Source organism: Plecotus auritus (assembly GCF_963455305.1).
Source record: "Plecotus auritus genome assembly, chromosome: 2".
Classification (NCBI taxonomy): Eukaryota; Metazoa; Chordata; class Mammalia; order Chiroptera; family Vespertilionidae; genus Plecotus; species Plecotus auritus.
Window position 1 is genome coordinate 195,863,381 of NC_137771.1, and position 27,988 is coordinate 195,891,368.

A 27,988-nucleotide genomic window follows, 5' to 3' on the forward strand; every position below is an offset into this window, starting at 1 on the left:
GCTAAAAAAAATGTTTCTTTAATTTAGGTAGGAAGGAATCACAGCTTAATGAAACCACTCAGGAACAAGAAGAATTTAAAGAAAACATTAATTCACTGAAAATTTATATTTTAAGGTTTTAAAATGTCGATGCCAACAATGATGAAATTTCAATTTTTAGAAATCATCACATGTAAATCAGAAAAAACAAGGTTAACAATAAAAAAGAACTAAAATGTACAATAATTTCCATTTTTATTTTATAAACACATAGAGGAATAATGTTCAAATATCAAAAATATTTGCCAAATATTTCAAAATCATGGTCACAGATAAAACAAATTTAAGAGGAACATTGCTTCAAATTTATTGTCCATTCTTTTGACCCTAGGAAAAAAAGAAAAATAAAGTAGTGTTTATTTCTATAATTTATAAAAGAGAATAGAGTGTTACTTCTGACATTTAATTTAGCCCCTTTTTTATGTCACAGGAACCCAATGAAGGATGACTCAAGTAACAGCATCATGGTACCACTTAAGAATTTAAGAGTAACCACCAGAGAGAACAGAATTGGTTATACTGGAAGAAAGAAATAAAAAAGAAATATATGTGTAATGAAATATCTGGCGTAAGCATAAAACAGTCAAGAAGAACTGTTACTTTTCTGGGCAAGGGTTGTCTAAGGATGTGGGGAATCGCTGTTGAATATCTCTTTTGGTCATTTGCTGTTTGTTTTGTCTGGTTTGGATTGGTTCAGGGCTTTTCGAAAAATAACAGAAAGGGTAAAGAGCACTTTCTGAATGGCAGCCAAGAATTTAAATCTGATTAGAAGGAAGGGGAAGATAGCCAACATTTCTTGAGCACTTATCAAGTTCCATTCCCAGTGTAAGGCTCTTAGTAGTAATTACATCATTTCATTTTGCAACATGTGAGGTAGGTGTTATCTTCAGTTTATAAATGAGGAACCTTAGGCTCAGAGAGGTCCAATATTGATTTGCACAAGGCTACTCAGATAGTAGGTGATAGAGGAAATAATTATACTTCAAACTGTCTGACTCCAAAAGTACCAGGGCATATCAGGTTCTCCATGTGTCATAAATAATGCTAAAAGCATTTTTTCTTCAGTAAACCACTGCTCTTTAGTATGAGAATTCAAATCTACTTTTTTCCTTGTGTTCCTTCTTGGAGATTTTTCTTGGATTCCAGTGACCATAGTAAATTCCCTCATGTAAATTGTTTTTAAACTTGAAATACTCCCGCTATAGGTTTAGGTAAGATTTTAGCTATGGCTAGGAAGACATAAAAATGACATCAAGTATTGCAACCCATGACTCTGTTACTCTTGATTTCTACATTCTTAGTCCCACATTTTCTGCTTACCTTAGACAGTCCCTGTCCTCAAGGAACTCACATTCTTGGAGAGGAGCTGAGTGCCTATGGATGTCACATGAAGGAGGTTGGCTGTAAGCTGAGTGTGAAGGGAAGCCACAGAAGGATGTAAACCAAGGGAATAATAACAGCAGATTTGAACTTCAGAGAGCTCATTCTAGAGCTCATGTGGAGGATACATCTTAAGAAAAACAAAGCTGCGAGACTAGAGGCACAGAAGTGTTAATGAGAGAAGTTGGACGGCTGAACAAGAACCATCACAGTTAGTACAGAGAAAGAGGCACACAGTGGAGAAATATTTAAGAGGTGCAATTGTCAGAATATGGTGATTGACTCAGGTGTGAGGAGTCAAGAATGACCCCAAGTGTTAAGATTATCCTGAGTGTCCCAAGTGTTAGCAACTGAGCTGGAGATACAGGAAGAAGAGCAGGTGTTGGGGATAAGATGATCAGCTCCATTATGAATATCTTCAGTTTGATGTGTTTGCAGACACCCAGGAGAGTGTCCAAAAATGATCAAATGTAGAGCTCATTAGAGCAGGAGAGGAAAATGGGCTATATATAGAGATGTGTGGGGCATCAGTCTAAAGGTGGTAACTAAGGCCACCAGCCTTTAAGGGGTGAGCAGGGCAAAAGAACCTTCTAAGAAGATTGAGGAGGAAAAACCATAAAGAAGGAAGAGAACCAAAGCAAAAGGTCCATGGAAGTCAAAGGGAAGAGGATTTCATGGAGAAAGTGGTCCATAATTTCAAAGGCTGTGAAGTGGTCAAGGAAGACTGAAGAGTTCATTGGGCTTCGCTATCTACAGGTCATTTATGGGCAATCCTTGTCATGGGAGATTCAGTAGAAGAAAAGTTGTTGAATAAATATGGGCTAGATTGAAACTGTCTTAGCACTAGGTGTATTATAAACTCAAAGCAAGTTATCATTTTCATCCAATGTGTGACCAACAAAAGTCAGGGAGTGTCCAAAGGCAAGATCTAGTACTTCATTGGCCAAAGTCCTCAGATTTCTTCTAAGTTTTCACTTGAGATATGAACTGAATATTTACCCTAAATGAAAAGAGTAGGACTCACACATTGAATCCAATTGCTCTGTCCTGTTTCTCATGGTCAAGAAACCCTTTTGCAACTTCCTGGGCTTCTCCCTTGCCCTACATGCTAACTGTTATTAAGTCCCATTGATTCTACCCCCTAAATATCTCTCATGCGTATCACCTCTTCTCCATGTCCACCATCACTCCCTAATTTAGATCTTGTTTTTCATCTAGGCTATTGGTCCTCCTGGCTCAAGTCTCATTTCCTCTCAGTCCCTATAAATCCAGGGAAGACCTGAATGTGTGTTGCTCATCTTTCTGTCTCTACCCTTTAGCCTTTAGCATAATATTTTCCACTTAATATATGCTCAATAAATGTAGAGGAACAAGTACAAGTAACGAATATTGTATTTAGGGCTTTGGGTTCATACTCCTTGACACATGACAAGAAAAAAGTCATGTATAGTACTAATGAAGAGAAGATATTCCTTTTATTAAATAGATACCTCATAATTCATTGCTTTAACTAGCAGCTTTCCTTTTCATCTAGGTGAGTTATGTGATGTAAGAGAAGAAAAACATTTTAAAATAATTTTTTTTGCAAATAAATTGGAGTTTCTTACTTATTCAATAATATAATGATAAGTTATTTGTTTGTTTTTTAAGACAGCCAACAAGACAATTCCGGTTGGTTCAATATGACAAATTGAATATTGAGCAAAGAAAGCTTTTTTTTCTAAAGTGGTTAAAGTGATCTGGGAATCTGTAACAACTCTCATACCATCTCTCATGAATAATATTGCTGGCATATATGACTTCTTGAGCTAGCATAGTAAGGCCATGTGGTGTACCCCAGCCACATATCCGTGTGGCATGGGCAGGTAAAGAGCCAGCCATTGCTGCTCACATTTCTCCCTTCTGAATGTTAATCTTTTTCATGGAATAGAAATCACAGGCTGAGACAGATCTGGAAAGGTCTTAAGATCTGGCTGGCCACACTCTATGGTCTTAGAGATGAGGAAGCCAAAGTTTACCTACTGATGTGTGCAGGGGTGAACTGCCTTGTTCACAGTCACCGCTAGCTCCCAGGGTCAGTTTGGGAGAGGAAGTGTCATTATGTCATTCCCCACCCTACACAACCCCATTGTTTTTCACCCTAATTACTTCCTCTGTTTCTCTCCCTTCTTTCCTATGGGGGGGGGAGGGGCGCCTTAACTCAGGCACCCAATAATAGCCATCAAGTATTCTCCTCTTTAATTAATAAAATTTAAAGTCTCTAACATTGTTACATTTCTAAATGGTTTTGTGCTCACATATTAGCACCACTATGATCATTCTGAAATATTCACTAGTATAAATTCAGTTTTCTTTGTTGAAAACGGAATTTATGTGATTATAGAGAATGGAGGTTTCTGATTTCTACTAAAATTTCTGCCTTTTTAGAAAACAATATTTTTTGTTTTAAATATATTTCTTATTTGTTTTAACTATAACACATTTTGATTTTAAATATATTAATAATAACATTCTGAATTAAGAATAAGGAGCGCCTTAGCCGGTTTCGCTCAGTGGATAGTGTTGGCCTACGGACTGAAGGGTCCCACGTTTGATTCTGGTCAAGGACACATGCCCAGGTTGCTGGCTCGATCCCCAATAGGGGGCATGCAAGAGGCAGCCGATCAATGATTCTCTCTCATCATTGATGCTTCTATTTCTCTCTCCCTCTCACTTCCTCTCTGAAATCAATAAAAAATATTTTTAAAAAAGAATAAGGAGCAATATTTTATATTAAAAGGCCAAATTGATTTCATGTCAAAAGGAAAATATGTTGATAATCCTATCTAATAAAAGAGTAGTATGCAAATTAACCACCACTCCGCTACACCCACCAGCCACGCCCACCAGCCATGCCCACCAGCCAATCAGGAGCAAATATGCAAATAAACCCAACCAAGATGGCTACGGCCACAGAGAGCAGGAGGGAGGCTTGGGTTTCCCTGGCAATGGAGGAAGCCAAGCTTTCTGCACACCCTGGCTGGCCCAGGCCTCGCTTAAGGCTACAAAGTTTCAATTATAGAAGATACAAAAATTCCAACAGAAATGGCTGCCACCACCGAGCAAGCAGAAGGATTGGCTCCACTCCAGGCTACAAAGTTTCAATTGTAGAAGATAAATAAACCCCAGATACCAGGGCCTCCACTTGGGTTACCAGGGGGCGTGGCCGGCCTGCAAACCACCACAGGCCCCTCGCCCAGGCCGCCCCACGCCCCAAGGGAACCCCCACCCTGATCCGGGACACCCTTCAGAGCAAACCAGCCAGCTCCCACCCGTGCACCAGGCCTCTATCCTATCTAATAAAAGAGTAATATGCAGATTGACCATCACTCCAACACACAAGATGGCTGCCCCCATGTGGTCAAAGATCCTGCCACCATGTGGACATAAGATGGCCACCACAAGATGGCCAGCAGGGGAGGGCAGTTGGGAGGGACCAGGCCTGCAAGGGAGGGCAGTTGGGGGGCGATCAAGCCTGTAGGGGAGGGCAGTTAGGGGTGACCAGGCTGGCAGAGGAGGGAAGTTGGGGGCAACCAGGCCTGCAGGGAAAGGCAGTTGGGGGGGGGGGGACCCAGGCCTGCAGGGGAGGGCAGTTAGGGGTGACCAGGCTGGCAGAGGAGGGAAGTTGGGGGCACACAGGCTGGCAGGGGAGCAGTTAGGCATCAATCAGGCTGGCAGGGGAGTGGTTAGGGGGTGATCGGGCTGGCAGGCAGAAGCAGTTAGGGGCAATCAGGAAGGTATGCAGGCGAGCAGTTGGGAGCCAGCAGTCCTGGATTGTGAGAGGGATCCCAGATTGGAGAGGGTGCAGGCTGGGCTGAGGGACTCCCCCCCCCGCCCCAAGTGCATGAATTTCGTGCACCGGGCCTCTAGTAATTTATAAAGTAAAACTTGACAAAAAGCTATTCTCAGGTTACTAACCCCTCCCCACCTATTGCTCTCTCTTTTAAAAAAAAAATCAAGCATATTTTAATACAATACTTCAGTCTCATCCCTTCTCTTAGTAAGGCTGTCACCCTTGGCATGGTTCCACTGATTAAATAAAGTAAAAATACCCTGGAAAAAAATAGCTTCCAATTCTAAAATATGAGTTATTTTTTGTCTGTGAGAAAGATTGTTCATGAAAAGCAAGACTATGCAAGGTCACAAAATAGGTAGTGAAGAAGATATATCACCTAAGAGGTGTGACTCAGCTGCAAGGAACCTAGGTTTCATACCCTACAAGACCTGGGAGAGAATCCTGGCTCCACATGGACACCTTAACATCCTCATCTGTGAAATGGGGATAATGAGCTTTGAAGTTTTATGAGGAATAAAGGAGGTAAAGCACCTGAAAAATAGTAACTGCCCAATAAATAGCTCCTACAATTATTCTTCTATTATCCAGTTTTATGTCACTGCTATTATTATTCCAGAGAAAATGATGAGATCACGGTAATAGTAATGCCCTGAATTGTGATATTTTTCTAGATTATTTTATTTATTTTTAAAATTTATTTTTATTGTTGATAGTATTACAGATATCTCCCCCCCACCCCTAGATTTTTATTTTTCTACTGATCAATTTGAAGAGACCACATAATGGAATTTGTGAGGAAGAAGTACAAGGGATTCTCACTGTTCCGTGGTCCTGCTTGAGTTTTACTTGAGTTTAACCCAAGGGGATTTAGTTCCTAGAGGCACCAGAAAGATCTATTATGGCTCAACAGGAGGCCTCAGACCTTGAGGATGAGAGTCACAGGTAAACTTATTTCAAAACGTATTTATATTGTTATATTGCATTTATATTGCTAACAATGCAGTGCAGGTCCACTGGAGGATTATAAGCCAGGATATCACTGCTTGCTAATTTGTCTTCATTTTGGAAGAAGAGAGTCCTCTACTGATAAATATTCTGTCCCCATATGTTTTCAAACTGTATTTAAAGGGTTTACCTACATCTTTTATGGAAAGCAAGTATTTCTCAATTCATTGAAAAAAAAATCATCTCACAGGATAAGGGGGAAAATATTTTCTTTCCCCCTTTCATTAAAGACATACACACAAAACCCCCAAACATAACGATGAATAATGAAAGGAAAACAAATGAAGCCATTCCATTCCATGGAGGAGGGGCAGAGTAGCTGCAGGGGACAGCTGCAGTGTGTCTGGTGCCCCAATGCTTTTCTTTCCCATCACTCGATGACTTACTGAACCAAGAATGTAGACAATTCTGGCTATGGTTTAGTTTCTCGACTTAAATTCTGTGTTGTGCTCATTTGCTTCCTGTGCTGTGTCCTAAGCCGACAGGGTCACTTCAGCCCGCGTGCAAGGAGCCACACAAGCAGGGAGCTCCTACTCCTTTCCCAGCTCCACCCCTTCCCATGAGGGCCTTAAAATTTGGAAGTGCTCGCTGTCTTAGCCAGCTCGGCTACTATAACAGACTACCATAAACTAGGTGGCTTATACAACAAACATTTATTTCTCATAGTTCTGGAGGGTGGAAGTCCAAGATCAAGGTGCTGGCTATCTCTCCTTACTTGGTGAACAGAGAGATATATCTGGTCTCCTCATCTTCTTATAAGGGCACTAATCTCATCATGGGGATTCTACCCTTCTGACCTCATCTAAGGCTAATTACCTCCCAAACGCCCCACCTCCTAATGCCATCAAAGTGGGACTAAGGGTTTCAATATGAATTTGGGGAAGGTGACACGGACATTTTTTAAATTGATTTCAGAGAGGGAGGAAGAGAGAGCTAGAAACATCAATGATGAGAGAGAATCATTGATTGGCTGCCTCCTGCATATCCCCCACTGGGGATCAAGCCCGCAACCCAGGCATATGCCCTGACCAGGGAATCAAACTGTAACCTCCTGGTTCATAGGTCAAAGCTCAACCAGTGAGCCACGCTGGCCGGGCCAAACATTTAGTCTGCAGCACTCACACAATGCCTTTATAAGCGTTTATCAAAATCACCAAACCCTTTGTGACTCAAGCATTTCTCCCTGTGGTTTTGGTTGGGTACCAACTGACTGCACGCTCATACATCATCACTGTGTGACCTTCAGCAGGATGTTATCAAATGTTTGTGCCCCATCCCCCTCCCAAATCCATATGTTGAAGCCCTAATCACCATTGTGATGATATCTGGAGGTGTGTCATTTGAAAGTCAATAAAGTTTAGATGAGGTCATGAGGATGGGGCCCCCATAATAGGATTAGTGCCCTTATCAGAAGAGAGAGATCTTCCTCTCTCCAGGAGCAGGCACAGGGAAGGCCATGTGAGCACACAATGAGAAAACAGCCATCCATAAGCCAGGAAGAGAGGCCCCACCAAAAACCAGTCATGATCCTGGGCCTTCTGCATTCAGAACTGTGAGAAATAAATGTGTGTTGGTTAAGCCATTCCATCTATGGTATTTTGTTATAGCAGCTCCAGCTGACTGGGATGCAAGATGACTTCAATTCTAATAAATAATGAATGTGGTAAATCCTAAGGGGTGTTTGATTCATTTCTGAAAACTTTTTGAACTTACAGAAAAAACTCTTAGAAAGATATTTTCTAAAATATTGATCATGACAAATGTATCTAAAAAATTTATTTTGTGCTACAATAAAATAAAGTACAACTACAATTTTTTCCAAATCTTCCTTCAAACCATCATTTTTTCTTTTTTACAAATGTTCCTAGTTCTTGAGTTTCCTGATATGTACTATATTCACATAAGAGAATTTTAATTTTCAGGCAGACACTTAAAAGTGCAGCTTTTAAAAGCATTTTTGGTGTTTTGTTTATATATGAAAGAAGCATGAATCAGCAGCATATTTTATAATAGTCAGTATAGTTTTCAATTAAATTTTAAAATATTACTTATTCCTTTTAGCATGTGAGGAATCTAACAATGTAATTATATGGAGGTTCATTAAAATAGAATCACTATGTAGAATTCTGTATCCCAACAAATGACCCACCTTTCCTTCTAAGAAAGTTGTGTGGCTTCTAGAATTTTGAGAAATTAATACATTTATTTTAATGCTAGAAATTGTGCATAATATGGCCCAGATTTCTACACAGTAACGAAGGTTTGCTCAGGCTGCCTGTGCTCCTTGTGGGCTCGGGCAGTGCTAGTTATTAATACCTAACATCATCCCCCCCATGTCAGCTACTCATCCTCCCTAATGAAACATGATCTGCCACCACTGTGGAGTATGTGGTGTCAACTTATCCAAAAACACTCACCAAAGACATGCTCTTATTAAATTTATCTGGAACTCTCCCCCAAACTAGTGCTGCATTCTATGCAGATGGGAAAACTGAGATTCTGTCCAGAAGTGACACTAAGATAATTTTGTGCTAGGAAGAGAATTTTCATCAGAATCTCTTGGGTCATATGTTAAAAATGCACATTCCCTGCCTCCACGCCCAGAGTTTCTGACCTAGTAGGAATGGTGTTGGATTAGATCCAAAAATCTGATTTAACAAGATTCTGATGCCACTGATCCACTTGGAGGAACATGTTGTACAGGGTGGGGCAAAAGTAGGCTTACAGTTGTGAGTACACGAAAGGCTTTATTCTTGAACTATGATTTATTAATTTTTGTATTATTTTCCATATGAAAAACTGTAAACCTACTGTTGCCCCACTCTGTAGTTGTGTTGGATTCTACACCTAGCTTAGAAATCACACACCAAGAATTATACCCTGAGCAAGATGGGCCAAGGCAAAACTCTGAAGTTGGAGAACTTTGCTCTGTTTTCAATTAATTTTCTTTTTTCCCAGGCACTTTAAGTGGCCTCCCTGTTGGGTCTCCATGGGACTGACTTACCCAGTTCTTTGTAAATATTTAATTTTTTTTCTCCCTGCCTTCTATCTATGTTAAACCTAGATGCTATGAGTGTCATGCCTACAACGAATCAGGTGTCTCATTAACTATCTATGCTGAGGGTTTATGGCTGCCAACACTTAAATGTGTGTTTCTTTTAGGCATATGTTCCTTTTAGCAAAGGGCTTTAGAAATTTGGGACAAAGCGCTTTAGAAATTTGGGATGTTTACAACAAGGGAGAAATCTCAAACACTAAACTTCTAGATGCCCTGGCAATACAATAGGGGAGGTAATTTTGGTCTGTTCATCTCAACTTTGGGCAAGGCTCCTTGTAAAATCAATTCTGTTTTGAAGAATGTATGGATTTCCTTTGCAGACTTATGTAGAATTTCAAGAGGACAAGAATGACCACAAAAGGCATTGAGAGTGTCAATTCTTATCTTTTTAGCTTTGATCGTTGCTGTTGATAGGATCAAATTGGAGGGAGGGAGAGAATTGGCTAACATTACTTAAATTCACCCCATTCTGCCTGGCTGGTGTGGCTCAGTGATTGAGCATTGACCTATATGAACCAGAAAATCATGGGTTCGATTTCTGGTCAGGGCACATGCCTGGGTTGCAGGCTCAATTCCCAGTGTGGGGCATGCAGAAGGCAGCCAATCAATGATTCTCTCTCATCATTGATGTTTCTATCTCTCTCTCCCTCTCCCTTCCTCTCTGAAATCAATAAAAATATGTTTTAAATTCACCTGATCCTAATATAATACTGACTTGAATCATGCAGCCAGTATGAGAGTTTTCCTGGGAAATAGCTCTTTCCAGAAAGAAGCTGTTCAACTCACAAAGCAGTGACCCAGGATCAATACCTGTAGGAATTTAGTATCAGAAATCACTTGGTCTCTTCTCCCAATGACTCTGCTGTAATCCTCCTGGGGGCCAGAGCCATGCATATTAATGGTCTGGCAGAGGAGGAAAGGTTGAGTGACAAGGAGGCACAGAATCAATCTGGCCTGATTAAGAGAAATGGCTCTGAGTTTTGAATCTAGACTCATTAGGGTGACCTTGGGAAAGTTATAGAAACTCTTTAGCCTCAGTTTACTCTCTGTAAAATGGGAAGTACACTGATACACAGTATACATACAGTTCACATTGCTATTATTTCATACAGTTAATATGGTTAGCCCTCCTGGAAAAAGTTAGGAAACTAAATTTGATGTTAGCGCCCTATATCAGCCTTTCTGCTAGAGTAGGAGTAGAAAGAGGGAAGGGGGGAATTTCATATGTCTTCTCTAGTCAAGGAACATGTATATCTTTCTGAAGGGGATGGAAGCCAAATTAAGATATCTGTATTTGACTAATATTAAAAATATGAAGGGTACTGCTTTCAATTTCCACACAAAGCTCTTAATATTTATTTAAATTAGTAATTTTTTAAACAGCACGTTGAGATAAAAATTAGCTGGTGCTACCTACTGCCATTCCTTTAGTTATCACATCAACATATTTCCATTCAGTCTTACAAAAACTATTATTGACTATCTATTATGTGCCAGCCATTGGCTGCCATGATTATACAGGATATAGTGGTAAATAAGAGAGGAAAAATTAAATGTTAACGTACAAGGCTTCTCATTTTAGCATTCAGGATGGAGTAAGAACCAGCCCCCTCCCCCCTTTCTTGAAACTTACATTTATGTGTCCATTCCAGATAAATCTTGCAAAGAGCTTGAGGAATACTGTCAGGGATGCACAGAATATGGCAAAGCTCAGGCACAGGTCAAAGGTTTGAAGCGTCAGGTGGTACTCTTCATAGTGTGGTGGATCCACACACACCGATGGGAATTTTGCATACGGAAAAGGAAAGGCAACTGCATAACCAAGATAATTGGTGCCTGCAACCCCTGATAATGAGTAGAAGCAATATGGGCCGAGGAGAGCCGATTCCAAGGCTACCGCAAAATGAAGTGGGCATCCCATAAGGCTCAGAATCACAAAAGTGAAACTAGCTTCCCACTGAAAATAAAGCAGAAACAAATTGTTACTTTGGGAACTGGATTTTCCAAAAGCTCCTTAGCAATAGGAAGAAAGACATTCCAGGTCTTAATCTCTCCTACTGGGAAGTGAAGGAGAAATGGGTCACAACCTTCCCTTAGGCCCTTGTGTTCTCCTCTTCTCTCTACATTATGGAAGAATAACATCAGCCAACTGGGGCAAAAAATGAAATCAATCCATTCAACAAATATTTATTTATCTCCTGTCATGTGTTGAGAACCAGTCTGGGGTGGGAAAAACAGATGAGTAAACAGAATCCCTGCCTTATTTTAGGACCTCGCCAATCAGGGAGTGGTCCATGGTCCACTGACACCCCCTGGTACATTGTTAGAAATGTAGACTCTCAGGTCTCACCAAGATCTACTGAATCAGAATCTGCCTGTTAACCAGATCCCCGGGTGATTCACACCTACATTAAAGCTTGAGAAACACTGCTGTAGCCATCAGAGAAAAAATTTTAATGAGATCAAGGTATTGATCTATATTGTGGGATTACTTGGTTCCATGCTATTAAAATTCAAGATATTATGACTTTACATTCTTTCTTTTTTATCCTCACCCCAGAATATTTTTTTCATTATTTTTTTTAGAGAGAGCAGAAGGAAGGAAGGAGAAAGAAAGAGAGACACACACAGAGAGAGAGAGAGAGAGAGAGACAGAGAGAGAGAAACATTGACATGAGAGACACACATTGATTGGTTGCCTCCAGGGCTGGGGATTGAACCTGCAACCGAGGTACAACCTTGACTAGGACTTGAACCTGAGACCTTTCGGTCCACAGGCCAACATTCTAACCACTGAGCAAAACTGGCCAGGTCTTATTCTTTCTTTAAGGGCAAAGAGTACAGGGAGATTGGAAGGAGATACCAAATTGAGACTTGAAAATGCAACATTGAAAGCAGAGGAGCTTATATATCTCTTTCTTTGAGATGAAACCCAGTAGCACTAACCCTGGTTCTGTCCTCCCCAAATGACAGCACTTACAATAATCATAGGAACTTGTAGAAAATGTTTGGGGCAGGAGTCAAATACAAAATTTTAATTGAAAACATAGTTTATTACATAAAATTCATCATAGAAAAGCATTGATTGGACAGAATTCAATTATAATTGGGAATTACAGTCTCTATGTTCTATCCTGAACTAGGAGAGATTTGATCTTCATCCTCCTCGAAGTAAAAGAGGTTCTATAATAAAACTTACAATTCCAGTGACAAAAAGTAACCTCACAGGGTAATCCTATCTAATAAAGAGGGAATATACTAATTGACCCTTACGCCATCACAAAGATGGTAGTGCCCACAGCCAATAAGGAGGGAATATGCTAATTGATTGCCCCGCCCTCAAAGATGGCAGCACCCAGTCCCCTCAGCCCCGCTGCTCCACACGCCTGCCTCTGGAGTCCCCCAGTGCCCTCATCCCCCCAGCCACCCAGGGCCGGCCCAAGGTGCAGGCAAGCCTTGGATGGCAGCTGCCCAGCCGCCCAGGGCCACCTGAGGCTCAGGGTAACAAGGGCCGGCTGAGGCTTGCGCTGCCAGCAGTGGCAGCAGCAGAGGTGTGATGGGGCATCTCCTTCCCCTGATTGCTGGGTCGCCTCCCGCCCCTGAGGGCTCCCAGACTGTGAGAGGGGGCAGGCCGGGCTGAGGGAACCCCCCTCCAGTGCATGAATTTTCATGCACCGTGCCTCTAATCTGATCATAAATTCCTAAGTGGGCAGATTATGGTGGGTAGTCACCTTCCAGGCATATAACTTCTTTAGTAAAAGTTTATCTTTGCTTTAAGCAAATCCTGTCTATTGTTCTTGTGTATCTAGGTTAACACACCATTGAAATGTCCCTTTTCAGACCCCTCCTTCTAAGACATATCCATTCTCAAGAGATCACATAATCTTTTTTTAAAAAGCTCTTGCCTTTTTTCTTTTTTAATATATTTTTATTGATTTCAGAGAGGAAGAGAGAGAGCTAGAGAGATAGAAACATCAATGATGAGAGAGAATTATTGATTGGCTGCCTCCTGCATATCCCCTACTGGCGAGGGGGAGGGAGGGAATTGAGCCCGCAACCCGGGAATGTGCCCTTGGCTGGAATTGAACCTGGGACCCTTTAGTCCGCAGGCCAACGCTCTATCCACTGAGCCAAACTGGTTAGGGCAAGATCACATAATGTTGTCCACTATCCTGTAATCCAATCCCCACTTTGCTTTCTCCCACCTCCATGTAATCTTCATGTTCTCTCCTTAATTTCAAATTCGTAAAAGAAACTGAACAACTGTCCCTCTCTGAAGAAGTTTAGATCTTGCTTCTTGGCAGTTGTTGTCAGTTTTGTCTCAAATCAAATATTTACAGGTTTGGATATTTCTCACGTCGAAAATGACCACATGTTTACCAAGTATCGCTGGGTCCACTCTTTGTGAGCCAACAGTAGGAGTACACCAGCTGTGACGGCCTGTGAAAGGAAGATGGAAAAATAACATCCATGATAGAATGTAGCTCTGGAAAGAGTTCAATCTGTCTCACAATTTGACAACTTTACCATGAACTGGAAGGAACAGCAAATGGCTAAGTAGATGTATAACTCCAACCTCCTCCTCATCCGTGATGACAATGAGGAAGAGAAGCCATTAGTGTCATAGAAACATGATTCACGCAAGCTCATTTTTTTACTTTCTGTGTTGCCTTTGCCATTGAGATGATAACCTTTGCTACAGTAGGGTGTTGCTGCAATAGAAGCTTGGCTTTATAACCCTTGCCATATGTTCTGTTTTGATTAATTGCTTATTGTTCATCTTTCTTACAAATTGCTAAAACTGCACATGGGCAGAACCGGAATGGAAAACGTGTCACAAAACCCTGAAAACCCTCAGCAGCAGCACTATGTTTTACTATCTGCTTTCTCTTGAAAAGCTTGCTGGTGGGATACAAATACGTGATCTCTGTTTCTCAAGTAACAAAGATTATCATTAGAATGAATGCATGATGGGGCATTTATTGTTCTGAGTGCAGTGGGGTCCAGCTTTTCAAAAGAGAGTTCTTTATAGTCTCCATTGAAGGAAAAAGGCCCAAAGTGCAGAATAAAAATAGTTAAACAAAGGAGGGAATGGTGTCACCAGAATTGAGCAACAGATAATGAAAAAAGAAAAAAAAGAAATCTGGGCTCATCTCTGATTCAGCACCAGGTCTGATAAAGGAGACCTTTGTGGTCATTGAGCCTGGAAATCACTTATTCCCAACCCATAAATCATTTGTTCCTAGTCAAAAAACGTTTTGAGATTCAGAGAGAAAACCAGGAAGAGATGTGCCTGAAATAAGATATAGAACGAGGGCAGGCCTAAAAATAGTACCATTAAGGTTTTTGACAGAAAAATAAACATGAAAGTATATATAGTATCAACAAATTTAAGGGGGAGGAAAATCAGAGCTTTTACCAATGTGGTTTTGTGGTATGCTGCTTTTGTAGCCCCAGGTCTGGCATATTTATTATTTTGAGACCCAGCTTTTCATTTTCCTGGCATATTTTATTTTGAATGTTGGATTTAGAGAATTTGAGAGGTGGGGATGGGGAGCACACACACACACATGCACTCACACAAAACTTCTCATGTAGCTAAGCCTGAAATTCCAGACTTGGCATCGCCATACCATAAAACTCCCATGGATAAAAACAGAACCATCTGTAGTCAAAAGAGGTTGGCTTGATTCTGCAGGAGGAAAGTTTCCAAGGGACCCTATGGAGGTCGAGCCAGCATAAATAGTACAACAAAACAGGAGAATTATTAAGAGCAACTGTAACACTGGCTGGCTAAGCCCTCGGCCAGTCTGTGCTTTCAGAGGCAAGGCGCTCAATGACACGTCACTCCTCTGTGAGCAACACTGAAGCAAAGGAGATGGAGCAAAGGACGCCCCTCTGCTGGTTTAACTCCAAATAGATAGCTGACATTATCAGATGCTTAGATTCCAGGCTGCCTTAACTACTTTGGCATGAACTGTTTCTTGCCTTTTCTAACATTGAAAAATGCTGTTGTAGCTGCCAGCTTGAATTTTACTTTGTTTACACAAAACTTTGAAAAAGATCTTTCATGGAGTAGGCTGGTGTTTGAATACCAGTGACTTGTTAAATCCACCCTGCAGGATGTGGCTCAGGAGCCCAGCACACTCATCTTTACTGCGTTCCCCCCCGCCCCCCACCCCACATCTGGCCCCCCCACCCCCCGCCCCCCACACTGTGCATAGGAGGTAGACTGGAAGTGTTCCTTCAGGAATCACAGCCTTCCCCTTTTATTTCTTTTTTAAAATTTTTGTTTTTTTGAGAGAGAGGGGAAAAGAATAAAAAAGAGATTTGAGGTAGGGGAGAGGTCAAGTGGGAAAAGAAAAGGTGAAGGAGGGAGTGTCTGAGAGGCACAAAGTTGGACAGAGCAGGGCAGTCAGGTTGTGAGGAAGGGAGGGGGGTGCTTGGGGATGTGCACTCTCCGCAATCAGCTCTTCTTGACAGGCTGCTGACATGCTCCATGGGCTGTTATGTTGATGTGCTCTGTGGCCAGTTCTAGGGACAGTACTTGGGTTTTACAATGGTTGCTGCTAACACTCTGGTGGCATGATAATTGTGAACCCTCCCACTTATTCTTTAAATTGCTCAAGTAAATGATACAGTTCCCAGAAGCAGATGAAGGAAGCAGGGAGCAGTCACAACAGAAATAGAAACTTTTAGAGAAATCATTTTAATATGCGCTAATTTACTCACTTATGAACATCTACTATAGGCCTGGTGCATGAATTCGTGCTCCAGTGGGGTCCGGCCAGCCCAGCCCCAATAGGTAGATCGGGGCTGGGCCTGTCAAAGGGAGGGGGAGATGGTGGGAGGTTGGTTGGCCGGCCCACGCTGATCAGGGCCCAATCAGGACCGGACAGGCTGGGGAGAGGGGCCCCAGGTGATTGGCTGGAGGGCCCCACCCCTGATTGGGGTGGAGGGGCTGATCAGGGGCTAGTAGCCTGGGGGAGGGGCTGTGGGTGGTTGGTCAGCTGGCCCTGCCCCTGATAAGAGAGGGGGGGCTGATCGGGGGTGGAGCTTGCTTGGGGGAGGGGCCATGGGCCTATGGGGTAGTGGGGGCTGATGATGGGGAAGGGGCCAGCCATGGGGAGAGGCTGTGGGCAGTGGGCTGGCTGGCCCCACCCCTGAATGGGGTGGGGGGGCCAACAGCTGGGGGAACAGCCATGGATGGTTGGCCAGCCGGCCCTGTCCCTGATCAGGGTGGGGGGGCCCACTGGGAGCAGGGCCAGCCAGGGGAGGGCCTGCAGGTGGTTGGCCAGCTGGCCCTGCCCCCTATTGGAGTAGGGGGGTGATCAGGGTCAGGGCTGGGCGGGGGGGGGGGGGGGGCGGGGAGGTTGTGGGAGAGTTGGCTGGCCACCCTGCCCTCCATTGGGGTGGGAGAGGCCGATCATGGGTGGAGCCAGCTGGGAGGAGGGGCCGAAGGAGGTTGGCCGGCTGGCCCCACCCCCTGGTGGGGCCCGCTCGCCATAGAGGGCGTCATAGCGACTGGTCGTTCTGGTTGTTACAGCGTTCTAGTCGCTGGCTTTTTATATATATATATATAGATTATGGGTCTATTATGAACAAGGGATGTGATAGATACTATGCAGATAGAATAATGACAACAGCTAATATTTACTGAGCACTTACTCTACGCCAGGCACTAACCTAAGCACTGCACATGTGTTCACTCATTATGACCCTATAATGTAGATCTGCTACTTTTTATTTTTATTTCATTTTTTAGAAGCTATGGCACTTATTGTACTATAAGTGTACAATATTATAATTCCTATAACTTTTCCATAACTATAACTTAAAATAATCTTCATAATTTTATCCAATTTTATATTATTAAACTTCTCTCTCTCCACCCCTTACCCCAGTCAATCATAATTGTCCTGGTGATCAATTTAAATTAAAAAAGAATCACTACTTTTTGTTGTTGTTGTTAATCATCACCTGGGGATATTATTTCCATTTATTTTTTTTTTTTTAGAGAGAGTGGGAGTGAGGCAAGGGGGAATAATGACAACAGCTAATATTTATTGAGCACTCCCACACTTGCCTGACGAGGGCTGTGGATCAAACCTGCAACCCAGCTACATGCCCTTGATTGGGAATCCAACCCTTGACGCTTTGGTGCAAGGGCCGATGCTCTAACCATTTGGCAACACCAGCAAGGACTCACGGTACTTTGTAAATGAAGCACAGAGAAGCTAACTAAGATGAATAAGCTCACCAAGTAATAATTCTACAAATAATAGCTCCACTTCTCAGTGGAATTTACAGTCTAGATAGGAAAATAATGCAAATATGAGAATGTCCACAAAATTTCTGTGTGAGAAGAGCTCAATGACAAGAGACCATTTCCAGGGGGAACAATCACTGATGAAGTCACCATGGAGGAGACAGGACATGGAAGGGGACCAAAGCTTTGCTACCAGCTGCCTTTTGGGGTATTGATTTTAAGGTGCTTATGGAGAAACAAAAGATTCAGAAAGAATCTTTGCCCCGCCCTCCTCCTTTCTTTCTGCTCAAGAGATTCTGATAGAAAAACCTGCTTCAGGAAGGAGATCTTAGGATTTTCTCCTTCGCCTACCTCGAATTAAGTATGGTGAATAGGAAGGCTTTAGTCAGGGGCCTGTTGCTAGAAACCCCCGTGTCCCATTAGTTCTGGATTGCCTAGCAAGATTTTTTTTTTAAATGCAGTGAGTTATTATAGATATCTTAACATTAAATTTCCAAAAACTATACAGTATCTCTATTCCCAAAGTTCTGTGTGGGCATTTGGAGACTGGCCAGTGGTAAATTATGTCCAATGAGACAACACTAGACCAGTACTATGATCCCAACTTACTCTTTGGCTGCATGATGTTTGTGTGGATGCCTAGCAAGAATTTGCCTGCCCTGTGTGTTCTGCTCTTCCTCAACTACCTGTAAATTGCCCATTCTCAACTCAGAAATCTACAGCCCTGTTCCCCCGGCCCTTTTACTCCTTTGTCTAAAATATCATATATACCCAATGTTGCCTCACTGTCTTTGAAATTTTTATGCCTATGTTAATTCCCATGGGCATGCATTAAAATTGTATTTTCTCCTGTTACACTGCCTCTATTAATTCGATTATTAGCCCAGCTAGAAGAGCTTGGTGAGAGGAAAAGTACTATTATTTTTTAGCCCCCGCAACCTGAGCGTATTTGAAGGACCGATGTGATTTCAGTGGGAATCAGAGAGAAGGGTGTCCAGGCAGCTGGAGCAGCAGGTGCACAGGCAGGAAAGTGGCAGTCACTCTTGGGCAACAGTGAGAGAGGAGCCCCGCCCTGTGGGAGGATTGGTTCTTAGCGGAGAAGAGGAGGAAATCAGGCTCGAAACCACATGAGGCCAGGTTGAGGAGGGCTTCACAGTTCAGGCTGACATAGCCAAACTTTGGACAGTGAAGCAACACTAAAGGTTTTTGATCAAGGAGATAGACTGACACAGCAGAGGTTTAAAAAGATGAGCCTGTTGTTGCATGCATGTTAGATAGGAATGGAGCAAGGACAAGAGGTCTCTGGAGGGCCTTGGTCTTCAAATGTTTTTTGTTTGTGTGTGTGTGTGTGTGTGTGTGTGTGTGTGTGTGTGTGTGTGTGTGTGTCTTTTGGCTTTTAACCACTATTCACAGTAAGAAATATATTTTTGCCTCATGGCCAAGAAATAAATATTTTTATAGCTAACCAAAATAATAATATCCTTATTTTGTGTGATATACTCTAATATTCTCATTCTATATTCTCTATTCTATTCTATTCTATTCTATTCTATTCATGTTCTATTTGATTTGATTCATGTTTTCTAAATTCTGTTAGCTACACAACAGACTGATTTTATAATCCACTGATGGAGAGAGTCCCACGGCTGAGCTATCAAAGTTATCTTGGAATAAAACCTGGGTAGGGATGGGAAGTGGTAAGAAGTTGGTGGTGGTGGTGGTAGGGAGGTGCACAGTGAGAACAGGAGGAAGGAGTGCATAGGGGTATACCTCATAGGAAAAACTTAAAGTTACTGGGCAACTGATTGTGAAACTGAGTATGATTTAAACTGTAATTTGATTTGATTTAAACTATAATTTTAAAACAATAATTTTTTTCCTCCTCTCTCAGCACACTTTACTTACCTGACCTTAGTCTTTTACCTCGGTGATTGTTGACCCCTGAGGCAGCAGAAAACAATGCCTTGGTTCTGACTAATGGTCATGAGATTTAAGCCCCTGGCAGGCTAAAAAGATAACATCTTAATCTGTTATGTTTCAACTACTGTGCCAGTAAGACGTGATGACCCCCCTGGCTACCTCTCCTTAAAACTGGTTCCGGGTTCCGGATTCCAGAGCTGACCTCAGAGTTGTCCTCAAGACCTAAAGAAATAGGCCCTGGTCAGGTAGCTCAGTTGGTTAGAGCATCCTCCCAATGCTCAAACATTGCAGGTTCGATCCCTGGTCAGGGCACATATAAGAATCAACCAGTGGACCTAGTTGGTTTGCCTCAGGGGATAAAGCGTCGTTCTTTGGACTGAAGGATTCCAGATTCGATTCCAGTCAAGGGCACGTGGCCGGGTTGCGGGCTTGATCCCTTGTAGGGGGCATGCAGGAGGCAACAGATCAATGATTCTTTCTCATCATTGATGTTTCCATCTCTCTCTCCCTCTCCCTTCCTCTCTGAAATCAATACAAATATATTTTTAAAAAAGAGAATCAACCAATGAATGCATAAGTAAGTAGAACAACAAATCAATGTTTCTCTCCCTTCCTCTCTCTCTCTCTCTCTCTCTCTCTCTAAAAATCAATCAATTGATTAAAAAAAAAATACATTGCCCAGGACCTGAAGAAATGATTTATTACCCTTATTTCACTTCTGACCAATCAGCTCTCAACATACCTGGAATTCCTAGCCCACAGTGTCTTGTGATTTTGCTATATATACTCTGTAACCTACGTGCCATGGAGGAGTAGGCTGTTTCAGGACACAAGCTTGCTCATCTCCAGATTTGCCAATTCTAATCAACGATTTCCTTTCTTTACTGCAAACCCCCAACTTCTGTGCATTTTTTGGCAGAGCGTACAGATAGAATGAACTTAATTATTGGGCTCTGGTAACAACTGGATGTGATCGGGTGGGAATGGGGCTGAGGATGGGCTGAATTTGGGCAGTAAAATCCAAAACACAGTCCTAAGACCGGCAGGACAGGTCCTTGGGAACTTGTCAGATATGCAGAATCTCAGGCCTCATACTATACTTACTGAATCAGAGTTTGCATTTTTAAAAAATACGTTTTTATTGATTTTAGAAAAAGAAAGGGAGAGGGAGAGAAACATCAATGAAAGAGAGAAACATCCATTAGCTGCCTCCTGCACACCCCTACTGAAGATCGTGCCCACAACCCAGGAATCCAACCTGCAACCTCTTGGTGCATGAGAAGATGTTCAACCAACTGAGCCACACAGACCAGGACCAGAGGTAGCATGTTAACACGATCCCCGGGTGATTCATAGGCACATGAGAGTTTGAGAAGCACTGGTTTAGATGAAAGGCGAGTCAAACACTGCTCCAAGGTTTGAAAAAGACAAGGAAGTCAGGAGAAGAAACTGTTGTTTTTGGTGGTAAGATAATTAATTTATTTTGGACAAGCTGAACTTCAAGAAGCTTAGGATATCTAAGGGGAAATTGACCATCAGGTGGTTAGAAATCGCAGGACTGTTGAAGCTTAAGAGACTTGAGCCATGGTGAAACTGAGTCCCTCCTGTAACAGAGAAGGAGCTCGGAGTTGCATGGGTAGGTCTAGCCCTACCTTCCTCCCAAGTTTCCTTCTCCAAGCAGGGTTCTGGGTGAAGCACTTTTGCTCACTATTGGCCAAGCCACTGGACCCTCCAGCCTTCAGATCTTGTGAAACTCATTGTACTTTGGTTTCCTCATTTCAATTTGATCTACAAGCCAGGTTTTCTGGGATTTAAGTAGAGCTCAGTCTGTAAGGTGCTATGATCTCCTTTCTGCATACTTTATGGCAGATGATCCTTTAAATAACTTGTTCAGAAATTCTAGGAAAACTGCTTATCATGTGGCTGGCAGAATAGAAGTAGGAGAGTCTGAGGACCAATATTTGTGAAGAACTTAGAAAGCCTTGAATGAAAGGCACTGAACAAATACAAAGCACTGTGCCACTTGTAAAAATCTATCTCTTACAAGTCTCCAAAGAGATATGTATTCTTTACAAAGGGAAATGTCAATATGATTGAAGTGTATAAATTATCTTTTCACCAGGGGAAGATACACTTCGCAGGCAAGTTGAGAAATGACTGGCAAAGAAGGTTGTGAAATGAGTCAGAGATCTTTTGAAGTTGACCCTGATCAGACAGAGCTGTAGTTCAATAGAAAACTCAACTAGGAAAAATAAATTATGTTCCAAATTTAAACATTATCAAAAGAGTGGACACTCTTATTGCTTTCCTTTTCATGAAGATTTTTTTCCTGCTTTAGTATAAATACCAGCTTGACCTTTAGTTTTTGCAACCTAATTAGAGTTCAACTATATAAGGAATTCTGTGCCACCAGGATGAGATTTATTCATTTATTCAACAATGTTTATTGAACAATGTTTAATGAACATCTAGTATGTGGCTCACTCTGTTCCAAGTGCTGGGAATACAGAAATAAACAAAATAGAAAAAAATTCCTGCCCTTCTATAATAAACATTGGAGGAGGACAAACAAAAAATAAATAAGTAAGTTATATAGTATACTAGGGGCCCAGTGCACAAATTCGTGCACTTTGAAAGGAACTGTGAGCCGCGAGGGTGCAATGGGCACAGGGGCAGGTCTCAGCCCATCCTCCATGCCCCCGCCTGGCTCCTCCTGCCGTGGCCCCTGGTCGCCTGTTTGCCCACAGCCCCACTCCTGCTGCTGCTGCTCCCATACACTGACAGCGCTGGCCCCACTCGCACCCACTGATGGTGCTGAGCGATCAGGACCAGCACCGGGTGCTGGCAGCGGGTGTGAGCAGTGGCTCCAGTGCCAACAGTGGGTGCGAGCACCCAGCGGGACCTCAGTGCACGGGAGCAAAGAATTTTCAGTAACTACCAGAGGCTCACCCCAATGACAGCAACCAGTGCCTCACCTTGGTCTGGTGCCCCCACTCACCTGCTGCACCATCCCACCACAGCCAATGCCCGCCATGTTCCACGCTCTGCCACCTGCTGCCGATGCCTGCCATGTTCCGTGCACGCGCCCCCTGGTGATCAGCGCACATCATAGCAACCAGTTGTTCAATTGTTTGGTTGTTCTACTGTTTGTTCTATTTGCATATTAGGGTTTTATATATGTAGATTAGATGATGATAGGGCTATGGGGAATAATAGAGCAGGGAATACCAATTGTGGGGGAGGTCTGCAATTTTAAATAAGGTAATGAGGGAAGGCATTAGTGAGAAAGTGACATTTGTTCAAGGAATTAAAGGTTAGGAAATGAGTTGTGTGTGGGAAGAGGCTCCAGGCAGAAAACAGGCTGTACAGTACAAAGGCCCTGAGACAGAAACACACCCTTGGCATTTTTTAAAACAACAAGAAGCTAGTGTGATGGGAAAGAAATTAGTTAAGGGAGAGTGTCAGGAGATAAAGACCAGGAGGTAACAGGATGGAGAACTCAGCAAGTCATCAGGGAATGGGTTAGAAGAGTGAGTCGGGTGGCAAGGGACTGGGAACACAGGGTTTGGACAGTGAAACGTGTGGTATTAAAGCACTTGTATAGGGCTTTAATATTGGCAAAGCTCTTTATTATACAACTAGAGGCCTGATGCACAAAATCCATGCAAGGGGCTTGGCCCTTGCAGCCCCGCCTGCCTCGGCTGGCCCTTGCAGCCCTGGCTTCATCTGGAAGGTCGTCCAGATGGTTGTTCTGCTGTTCAGTCTAATTAGCATATTAGCTCTTTATTATATAGGCTCTTTGTTTAAGTTGCATTTACTCTTTCTGAATATTTTAGGGTTAGACATTTCACACAGGCTCTCTTTACCTGTAAAATACCCCATTTTATAGGCTAACACCAGAGTTGTAAATGTAAAATAATGTACTTAAAAAAGGAAAGAAAAACATCACCAAATGGTCTCCTCATTCAGTTCCATACTCCCACCATCCGGCTTGCCCCATATGCACACCATCGTTAAACTTCACTGGACCGAGTTCCATTAGCATCTGGACCTTGCTTTATACTCCATTGTAACTCAAGCATATAGGAGGCTATCAACACATATTTATTTAATAGCGAGATTAAAATTATATTCCCTAGGATCTCACTTTTTAGTTCTACCCCAGTTAAAGTCTGATTTTTTTTTAAAGACTTAAAATGTTGCCCCTTCCAAGAGTGGCTACATTTTAGTAGAAAACTTCTTAAGATCAAAAAGCTCCAAAATTTAATTCTCTAGTCTTCAGTGGTGAATGTTGGGTAACTTGGGAAATAATGAGAGAAGGATTTGTTGTGCTCATGGGCCTCTGTAACTCTTAAGTCATACCACCTTAAATTTAGTGCGAGATGTGTCACTTCTTTGACCTATGAATCTGACATACTGGTTTGATCCTTTATCTGTGCAATCAGCCAATGAGCAGACACTAAGCACCTATTTGGTGCCAATTTGTACTTGGCACATGCCCACCTCTCTAGGGAACCAGGAAGTTTGTGAAGTTCATCACCTAACCTTTTTTAAAAAAATCTATTTTTATTGATTTCAGAGAGGAAGGGAGAGAGAAATAGAAATATCAATGATGAGAGAGAATTATTGATCAGCTGCCACCTGCACACCCACTACTGGTGATTGAGTCCGCAACCTGGGCATGTGCCCTGACCAGAAATTGAATGGTGATCTCCTGGTTCATGGGTTGATGCCCAACCACTGAGCTGTGCTGGCTGGGCCATCACTCAACTTCTTGAATTATTTTCAGATCAAACAATTGTGTGGAGAGAAAAAGGAGGGAGAACTAAGATTTTTGGGCTTGCAAATCTGGGTGATGTAGACACATGTCAGCATTTATAATGAAAGCATTAGTCTGAAAGCTATTTTACTTGTTTTCCTTCTTAAAATTATTTTTAATGGCTGATATTTTCTGTTGAATTTATTGGGGAGACATCTATCTATAATAATCTATAATAATAAAAGCATAATATGCTAATTAGACCAGACAGCTGAACGACCTTCTGGATGTCCTTCCAGATGACTTTCCGGATGAAGCTGGGGCTGTGAGGGCTGAGCCCCTTGCATGAATTTCATGCATTGGGCCTCTAGTCCTAATATATAAAAAGCCAGGGGCTGTCACGGCCGAAACAACTGGACGGACGACTAAACACAGGCTGCGTGGGGCAACAAGGCTGGCAGGGGAGTTAGTGAGGGACAACCAAATGACTGAACAGCAGGCTGCGTGGGGCGACCAGGCCAGCAGGGGGAGGGGGCAGTTGGGGGCGACCAGACCAGCAGGGGGGGTGGTTAGGGAAAACCAGGCCAGCAGGGGGGGCAGTTAGGGGCGATCAGGCTGGCAGGCAGAGGTGGTTAGGGGTGATCAGGCAGGCAGGCAGGTGAGCAGTTAGGAGCTAGCGGTCCTGGATTATGAGAGGGATGTCCGACTGCCGGTTTAGGCCCGGTCCCCAGGATCAGGCCTAAACCGGCAGTCGGACATCCCCTGAGCTGTTCCAAATTGGAGAGGGTTCAGGCTGGGCTGAGGGGAGACCCCCCCCCCCCCCACCATGCATAAATTTTGTGACCGGGCCTCTAGTCTATACTAATAAAAGGGTAATATGCTAATTAGATCAGGAGACCTTCCAGATGTCCTTCTGGACAAAGCCATGGTGGTGGGGCTGAGACAGAGGCGGTTAGGGGTGATCAGACCGGCAGGGGACAGCAGTTGGGGGCAAGCAGGCCGGCAGGGGGGACAGTTGGGGGTGAGCAGGCTGCCAGGGGGAGGCAGGTGGGGGTGAGGGGTCCCAGAATGGAGAGGGTACAGGCTGGGCTGAGGGACATCACCCGCCCCCCATGCATGAATTTCATGCACCAGGCCATTAGTCTACACTAATAAAAGAGAAACATGCAAATTACTGTCACTCTGCTACTCTACCAGCCAATCAGAGTGAGTATGCAAATTAACCTGAAAAATGGCTGCAGCCCTGCCCCCCACCGCTCCAGGCCTGTGGGGGTCAGAGAAGTTGGGCACCAGCGCTTGAGGCTGGCTGCAGCCAGGGAGACCAAGAAGCCGCCTGCCCCGTGATCCCAGGCCACAGCCAGCAGCAGAAGCCTCACATCCTCCTGACCCACGTCCTGGGGGAGACAGAGAAAATGGGCCCCAGTGCCTGAGGCTGGCTGCAGCCTGGGAGATGAAGAAGCTGTATGCCGCCTGATCCCAGGCCACAGACAGCAGCAGAAGCCTCACATCCTCCTGACCCACGTCCTGGGGGAGACAGAGAAAATGGGCCCCAGTGCCTGAGGCTGGCTGCAGCCCGGGAGACGAAGAAGCTGCCTGCCCTGTGATCCCAGGCCGCAGGCAGCTGGAGAAGTCACCCACACTGCATCCCAGGGAAGATGGAGAAGCCGTCTGCCTGCGGTCCAGGCACCAGCACCTGCGGCTGGCTACAGCCTGGTAGACAGAGAAGCCACCCACCCCGCAGTCCTGTGCACCAGTACCTGCGGCTGGCTGTGGCCCGGGAGATGGAGAAGCCGCCCACCCTGTGGTCCCAGGCACCAGCACTTGTGGCTGCAGCCCAGGCAAAGCCACCTGCCCATCATCCCCTGCGGCTGTAGCCGGCCTGGGCACCTATGGCTGACCAGAAGGAGGGAAACCTGGATCCTGGGTGCTGTGGTCGGCTGGAGGAGGGAATCCTGGGTCCTGGATGCAGGGCTGAGGCAGAGGTGGTTAGGGGCAATCAAGCCAGCAGGGGAGCAGTTAGGGACAATCAGGCTGGCAGGTAGAAGAAGTTAGGGGCAATCAGGCAGGCAGGCGAGTGGTTAGGAGCCAGCAGTTCTGGATTGTGAGAGGGATGTCCAATGGCCGGTTATCCCCTGAGGGGTCCCAGATTGAAGAGGGTGCAGGCTGGGCTGAGGGACACCCTTTCTCCCCCCTACCCCGTGCACAAATTTCATGCACCAGGCCACTATAATATATATATATAAGCCTAAGCAACCATTACAACTGTATGACCAGATAACCAGCTGGTAGCTATGACACACACTGACCACCATGGGGCAGACACAAAACACAGGAGCTGCCCCCTGGTGGTCAGTGCGCTCCCACAGCCAACCTCCCATGGTGGGCCAGCCTCCGGTGGTCACTCCCTCCAGCCGGCCCCAACTGGGACTGGGCAAGAACACCCTGATCATCTGGGAGGAACCCCACCTGTGCACAAATTCATGCACCAGGCCTCTAGTTGGTTAATAAAACTATATAGGTTTCAGGTGTACAATTCTATAATATATCATCTGGATATTGTATTGTGTGTTCACCACCCCAAATCAAGTTTCCTTTCATCACCATTTATCTCCCCTTTACCTTCTTCTACCTCTCCCACACTCCTAATATATATATTTTTAATTCCAACTTCAAGATATTTCAATTTCTCAGATTATCAAGGTGAGGGGATTAAAATAAAATAACTTTTAAAGAATTTCTTGAACAGTATTTCTGTTATAGTTTACATAAGATACAGTAGACATGTCTACTGTATCTTATACATTTAAATGCAATTTAATAGAAATTACATTTAAAATTTAAATTTAAATTTTTAAAATGCAAATAATAGAAATTAATGTTCTAAGGTGAGTTCTGTAGAATGTTGACTTTTTCATATTGTTGGGAAACTTAAAAAGAACATGTTATTCTGTTTCCTCTTTCCCTCCCTCCTTCCTGTATTCTCTCAATATAGGTAATAAAATGTTTGCCTACCAAAGCTCCATTCCAAATGGGACAAGCAATCCAGACACTCCATCCTGTGAACCAAAGCTTGTAAGAAAAGACTGGGAAGAAAGCAATAACTCCGGAGAAAACACTGAGAGCCCCCAAAGTCATGAGAATCCGGCCAGCAGCCTGGTATAGGCCCTGCATTTTCCTCTGTGACTTGGGTCCTTAATCTCAAATATGTTCTGTTACTAAAACATGAGGGTATGTCAGGCCTCAACAAACACAAGTTTCTTAGAGACAGTAGCCATGACACAAGTGGACTGTTGATCTACTTGGAAACAAGATTCTAATTTGTTTGACCTCTGATAATAAAATGTAATGAAATAATCTTTTGACATAGATTTGACAAATAAATTCTCATACCAGTTTACTTTAGAGAGAGAGAGAGAGAGAGAGAGAGAGAGAGAGAGAGAGAGAGAGAAAGATAGAGAGAGAGTAACAGAGAGAGAGAGAAATCAGTCCTTGTTTTGGGTTACCGCCTTCATTCCCTTCATTCTGCCCTGTCCCGGGGAGTGACCACTTCCTGGCTTAATCAGACTCAAAGCCTTGCTGACTGAGCTAATTGTTTCTCAACTCAACCTGCCTGGTGGTTCCAGCATAAAACCAACATCCTTTGTGCACAATAGATCCCCATTCCCAGCACAATTTCCCACAAAACAAAGAAAAATAAGCACTCTGATCACTTCTCATTCCATT

At 43.5% G+C, this 27,988-nt stretch overlaps 1 protein-coding gene across 1 annotated transcript; it reads right to left on the minus strand.

Moving 5' to 3' along the window:
• TMEM212 (transmembrane protein 212) lies at positions 1 to 27,453 on the minus strand. Its single transcript, XM_080658447.1, has 4 exons — positions 27,278 to 27,453; positions 13,698 to 13,757; positions 10,951 to 11,274; positions 1 to 366 (listed from the first exon to the last, which is right to left on the minus strand). Exons 1-4 carry the CDS (start codon positions 27,434 to 27,436, stop codon positions 346 to 348), a joined length of 564 nt encoding a protein of 187 aa, XP_080514573.1. The 5' UTR covers positions 27,437 to 27,453; the 3' UTR covers positions 1 to 345.
• Positions 27,454 to 27,988: the final 535 nt, after the last annotated feature.

What these genes read in the sequence shown, in the direction of transcription:
- TMEM212 (XM_080658447.1), bottom strand. Translation starts at nt 27,436, where the DNA reads ATGCAGGGCCTATACCAGGCTGCTGGCCGGATTCTCATGACTTTGGGG. An exon ending in CCATTTGGAATGGAGCTTTG is followed by an intron (nt 13,758 to 27,277) that starts GTAGGCAAACAT and finishes TTCCTTTCACAG; the next exon opens with GCCGTCACAGCTGGTGTACT. An exon ending in TCTGGAATGGACACATAAAT is followed by an intron (nt 367 to 10,950) that starts GTAAGTTTCAAG and finishes TTTTTTTCCTAG; the next exon opens with GGTCAAAAGAATGGACAATA.